At 33.6% G+C, this 6,572-nt stretch overlaps 1 protein-coding gene across 1 annotated transcript; it reads left to right on the top strand.

The window, feature by feature from the left end:
- The first annotated feature begins 2,177 nt into the window (after window positions 1-2,177).
- On the top strand, window positions 2,178-2,646 carry LOC149165930 (protein VACUOLELESS GAMETOPHYTES-like). Its single transcript, XM_089431221.1, has one exon. The coding sequence runs from the start codon at window positions 2,220-2,222 to the stop codon at window positions 2,559-2,561; it is 342 nt and encodes a 113-aa protein (XP_089287347.1). The 5' UTR covers window positions 2,178-2,219; the 3' UTR covers window positions 2,562-2,646.
- The last annotated feature ends 3,926 nt before the right edge of the window (window positions 2,647-6,572 follow it).

The raw sequence follows: 6,572 nt of genomic DNA on the forward strand, positions 1-6,572 counted from the left end.
AGTTGCAGAGTTATTTGACCTTTGGGCTTCCACTTTGAGGCTATCCAACCTTGTAAGGCCCTTTCCGTTGGCCAGAAGCCTAAAAATTTTCCTATGAGTGCATGGTCTTGCATGTACTGGATTTCACCATTGATGCGATGGCTGGGCAGGTCCACTTTGATGGGTTCAGCAGCTTTTGGGATGCAGGTGGCTGATGTAACTTTATGCTGAGTCGTTTTGGCTTTATCAGGCGTCTCTTTGTCGTCTTCAACCTCTTCTGTCGGGGCCGTATGGATCCTTGCCTCCGCTTTCTGATTTGCGCCTTGTCCTGCCTCTGGGTCGGCGTCAGAAGGGGGCAGAGGCTGAGAGTGCCGGGTAGCGTCAGAGCTCGCAGAGTGTTTTGGAGGGGGAGCAGAGCTCTCCCCTCCTCCCGCCATATCCATTGCTATCGACCAGCAAAGAATCGGCGGCTGTAGCAGGGTGAACAGTCAGGGCGGCGGCTGGTTAGGGTTTGGGTACAGAATTCAGGAATTCGCATCAGGTGTATTGATCACTATTATCTTCCAATGTTGAATATGCATTGAGAAGAAGGGTTTAAGTTTTCATTTTGTTATTGATATTATTAGACTTTATTTTCACGTTTATTGTAATATAAATTAAATATATTTGTTTTTTTATTATTTTTGAAAAATTATTTTAAAGACGAAGTCTAGTTAATGTTGAAGATTTCATTTTTTTTTATTGATATTGTTAAATTTCACTTTCTCATTTAAACTATTATGTGATATTAACAAGCATAGATCTATTTTAAATACGGATCTAACATGAATGGCTTCAATGAGTTTATTTAATACTTTTGATATAAACTTGTAAACATCTTTTGAAATCTCATCTTGAAATTAAAATTCTCATTTTTTTACATTGAGCTTTAGTTTTCAAATTTTGTTATTGATATTATTAGATTTTATTTTCTCATTTATTGTAATATAAATTAAATAAATTTTTCTTTTCATTAATTTTGAAAAATTATTTTAAAGAGGAGGTTTGGTTAATGTTGAAGATTTCATTTTTTTTTTATTGATATTGTTAAATTTCACTTTCTCATTTAAACTATTATGTGATATTAACCAGCATAGATCTATTTTAAATACGGATCTAACATGAGTCCAAAGGATCCAATTTCTTCACATGCAAATTTTTTATGAGCTGATATTATTTAAATGCTTTGTATAGTTATTATTTTTTGTTTTTTACATTTTTAATTTTTTTTTATTTTGGCGGATATGAGCAAAATTTCAATTTAAATTTTGATGACTAACATCGTTACACATCAAACTGGGTTGTAGAATGAGCCTTTTGGCTCAATAAATTACATACATTTTGTTTCTCATTATTTCTGAACCATTTTAAACCAGAGGTGTCTATAGCATTTTAAGCATCACTGTCAATGTTGTAGAATTCTCGTTTTGTTTTAATTTTGAAAAAATAAATATACAGTTTAACTAGGCCACACATTCGCCCAGAAATTAGTGGAAATTGAGGCATGGGCTTTGCCAAAATACAGCCAAAAATTTGGGAAATCTAGATTATAGTTGTCAAGTTTAAAAAATTTAGGTGCCACAGGTTTTTGATGATGCTGAATCCATTTCCACCATAAAAAACAAAAATTCAAAGATTCTTCTGATCAGAAAAAATAACAAGTTTCTCTTAAAAAAATAAGTTTAGTGACAAATTTGTAATCTCAGTAAACAATACCTATTCAAATAAATATATAACTTTAGTGACAAATTTGTAATCTCAGTAAACAATACCTATTCAAATAAATATATTCTCATTTTACGGAATCAAATTTTCACTTCTCCAATAAAACTCGAATTCGAAACTGGGTAACCGTGACTCTCACAAAATAACCAATACTGATTACCTCAAAACCGTAAACTATAAAGAGTCCAGTTCACCTAAAACAGAAAATACGGCAATGTTTGGACGGGTAGAGCTAAATCGATGTCATTCATCGATTTTTCACTATCGTGATCAAAGCGCAGGGGTAGAGAATGGTCAGTCAAGGCGGCCGCGAATAGTTAGTCAGGCACGCCCACCTGCTGAGTCCCTTGCTCAACGAATTGCACTGAGCATCCCAAGTAACCTTCTATATGATGTTTGTTTGCTTGTTTATTTGTATGTAACATCGGAATCGGTTGGCCGAAGACGATTAGAAATTGCAGCATGGCGGGGAAGGAATGGGGACGAGAAAGTTGGAGATTCGACATTTCAGCCATAGTGAGCACGCCCTGCGCTTCGATTATGGTTCCATCTACAAATGCAATGGCTGTGGAGAAGTCGGTAATGGTTTCAGATACCAGTGCCGTCCGTGCAACTTCGACATGCACGAATCCTGCGCCCGAGCTCCCAAGTCCACCAGTCATTTCATTCATCCCCAGCATCTTCTAGTGTTTCAGGAGAAGCCAGTTTTACCCCATGTCGTATGCGACGTTTGCAGAGAGAAAATAGAAGGGTTTGTTTACGAGTGCCGTGGGTGTAACATCGACCTTCATCCATCATGTGCAAAGTTGCCTCATTAGCTGCGGCATGCTTTGCATCCGCACCACACGCTTCAACTCGTGCCTTCTCAGAGTACTCCATATGTATGTAATGTATGTGGACGAGGTTTTAGTCGTCGGGAGATGCGCTATTGCTGCTGCGAGGGTTCTACGCCCTGTGACTTCATTTTACACATTTCCTGTGCTAAATTACCTGTCGATCCGTTGGAAGAGATGAGAATGCAGTCGATATCGCCGCTTGAGGTGCCCTGCGGCCACATGTTCACGGGAGCCCCTTCAGGAAAGGCAGCGGTAGCGCAAGTGAGAAGCTCTTCGTCAACGGGAAGGGCAGCGCAGGTGATAAGCACTTCGTCAACGGGAGCGGCAAGCTCTTCATCAACGGGAGCAGCAACGCAAGCGATAAGCTCTTTGGATGTTTTGAGAACTGGTTCGGCAGTTTTGGGCTTTACTTCGAGTGTTCTTGATTTGGTTAATTCATTGTCCGATGATAACTGACCTAAATCTTGGAAAGTATTTTTAAGTTTAGATCTGTGGCTTTGCCAATAAAATAATACTATTTCGTTTTACGCAAGAAAAAAATCAAATATATCAACTAAATAAAAAAGCAGTTTATATTATAAACATAGACTATAATTTTTTTTATTTTATACTACTGCTTTAAACCAACCAACAAACTATTCGAAAATATTTTTAATTTTACATCTGTGTGTTTCCCAATCAAATATAACAAATGTTACAGCAGTGGCTATATGCTGCTGCTTTAGATATTTGAAGTGTTATGGCAGTTGGTTATCTGCGGTTGCTCTAGACAAGTATTCTGGCTTATACATGGCTTATACATAAAGCCTTATGTTAAACTGACTTTCGGACATGGTTGTTGAAAAACCCAATGGGCTAATGCTATATATCAGGATTTTTCTGTGTTAGTGTCTGCGAGAATTATGATATTCAAGATTTCACCAATCCTTTTTTTTTCCATTCAGTAATGATTATAATATTTAATGAAGTTTTTACCGGCCTAATTTTGGTTGAAGTTTAATGCAAAACTATTTTGTTTTAGTCAATAATTATGATATTTAAGTTTTGACCCATCCCTTTTTGTTGGTCCATTCACTAATGATTATAGTATTTTTTTTCCATTCAGTAATGATTATAATATTTAATGAAGTTTTTACCGGCCTAATTTTGGTTGAAGTTTTGATGCAAAACTATTTTGTTTTAGTCAATAATTATGATATTTAAGTTTTGACCCATCCCTTTTTGTTGGTCCATTCACTAATGATTATAGTATTTAAGTTTTTACTTGTGTAATTTTGGTTGAAGTTTAATGGTTGGGTTTAGTTTCTTGTAAGATTTTTTTTTTCATATTAATATAGATTTTTTTCTCAAGTACAAACTTAGCATGTATTTAGATGAATTAAATGTTTTTATGTGTAAATATTTTTTAAAATATAAAATTTGAAACAAATAATTGCATTTTTTTCATGGTTTAATGGATTTCAATGAATATGTAGTGGTGTATTGGTTCACTCTCTACATATAACGTGTAATTATTCATTTTTTAAATTATATTTATGGATTCTGTATAGAGTAACTTGTAAGTCCAATTTTTTTATTATTAGATTTGAGAGAAAATTCATAAAAAATGAATACCTAAAAACATACCAAAATGTAAAATAGTGGAAATACTTTTAACCATAAAAACTTATTTTTTTATTTATTTACGATTAACATCGCATGTGCATTGAAACATTTTATATGGAATAGATTGTCCACATTAAAATTGTGTTTTTTTGTTAATATTATTTTTGTGTCCTAGGGGCAGTTTAATTGGTGATCAAAGTAATATTAGAGATCCAAGGTTCAATCCCTCTGTTATAACAAAAAAAAATATTACTTTATTTTGTATATTAAAATATTTTATTGATGATCCAACTGAAATTTTTATTATTATCAATATTTTTAAATATCACATATTAATTTTATATTAAGAATTGAATGAATTTCAAATCTCCCTTTTATTAGTTTTAGGTTTATTAGGAAGTAATTTATATTTTTTTGTTTTTGTTTATTTAACTTTCCATTATTATTTTTTAAATATTTTTAAAAATACAAGATTTAAAGAGATTAATCATTTTTTTACTTATAATTATGTTATCTTTTTTTAAGGTTGATATGAAATTATGTTACATAATGTGGACATCAAAATAATCTATTTATGACTAAGAGTGGATGAAATACTTTTACCACATTGGGTTGTAATATAAACAACAAATTTGGTGACCATATTAAGGTTTGGATTATTGATGTTTCATATTGTTTTTCGCTACGTCCATGGTTTTGCTGTGGTTCACGGACACCTTGGTCAATCAGTGGTCACTACGTCCACGGAATGGTTTTGCTGTGGTTCACGGACACCTTGGTCAATCAGTGGTCACTACGTCCACGGAACGGAAAAATCTGAGCTTTTGCTGTGGTTCACGGACACCTTGGTCAATCAGTGGTCACTACGTCCACGAAACGGAAAAATCTGAGCTGATGGACCTCGAAGGGAATCTATCCCCGTGGCCCACTAGAAAGGCCTAACCCCAAGGGCTTCGGGCAAATGGACCCTGTGACCTCCCGAAAGGAGGGGCACTGATTTCGACCAACTGAGCTAACCCTTGGGGCTGACATTTGGTTTATTTTTTATTATAGGTAACATTCATTTTCTATTTAGAGACTATTCATTTTCTATTTAGAGACTATTGAATGTAAACATATTTTGGAATGATCTAACTTACAAATTCTTGTAGGAAAAACCACTATTTCAACATGTTAATTAGAATGCTACTTTATATTTTAGTTTCATAGTAATTTAAATTAGATTACACTCACATAGTTGGCATAATAGTTATTTTTGTTTGGCTTATAAATTTTGTTGCTTTTTAGATGATTTTTTAATATCATATTTTAGAAATTTACTTAATTTTTCATTTTTGTATGCTCTTTCTATTTCCAATTTAGATATGTATATATTCATTTGTATTTTTATATGTGTCATGTTTGTTATTAAACTACTAGCCTAGATCCATATTAATTGTTGATCTATCAACCACTGAGAGAGATCAAATCTCTTTTCACTTTAAAAGAGCCTCACATCTCAAGAAATTTGATCCCTCTAGGTGCTTGGTAGATCCAAAGTTAAGATCTAGGATGGTTTAATTATTATTTATAATTAATTATAAATATAAATATAATTATTAATTTTATGTGTTTTTATTTTATTTTATTTTTATTGAGTCAAAATTTTAAAGATTACAACATCTCTACCACACTCGGATCAAATGTTTACATATGAGTTAAGTTTACTTATGACCTCAAATATAAAGAAAAATTTTAATAAAAAGGGAAATGGGTAACGGAAATCATTGATAAAATATAATATCACAATATTATACGTTACCCAATATTAATTACCACCCCCACCCAATAAAAAGTGGCCAAAATATAATATCACAATATTATATGTTACCCAATATTTATTACCACCCCCACCCAATAAAAAGCGGCTAGAGGTGGGTGGAAATACTAATTAAAAAGTAATATTATTATTTCACATCACACCCCAACCTAAATATTACATTTTACTCAATATTCCGCTTCAACTTTGTTCATTTTATAGTTGAGTTTGTTTACCTTTAAACTTCAAAAATAAAGAAAAATTACAATAAGAAGTGGAACTGTTGAGGGGAAATATATCTGGTCAGGCTGCCTGGGTTAGGCTGCCTAACCCCAAGACTGGTTAAGGAGATTTGGTCCTGTGACCTCCCAATTTGCAAGGTACTTAACAACGGAAGTTAGGTTGGCGAGGATATTTGGTCATATGATCTCCCAATTGGCAATGTACCAATTGGCAAGGTTCTTAGCAACGAAAGTTAGGCTGGTCGAGGAGATTTAGTCCTGTGACCTCCCAATTGGCAAGGTACTTAGCAAAGAAAGTTAGATTGGTCGAAGAGATTTGGTCCTATGACCTCCCAATTGGCAAGGTAC

This window comes from Pinus tabuliformis, chromosome 5_1 (genome assembly GCF_031772625.1).
Source record: "Pinus tabuliformis cultivar Carrire ecotype Pingquan chromosome 5_1, CPIR1, whole genome shotgun sequence".
In the NCBI taxonomy this organism is placed as follows: Eukaryota; Viridiplantae; Streptophyta; class Pinopsida; order Pinales; family Pinaceae; genus Pinus; species Pinus tabuliformis.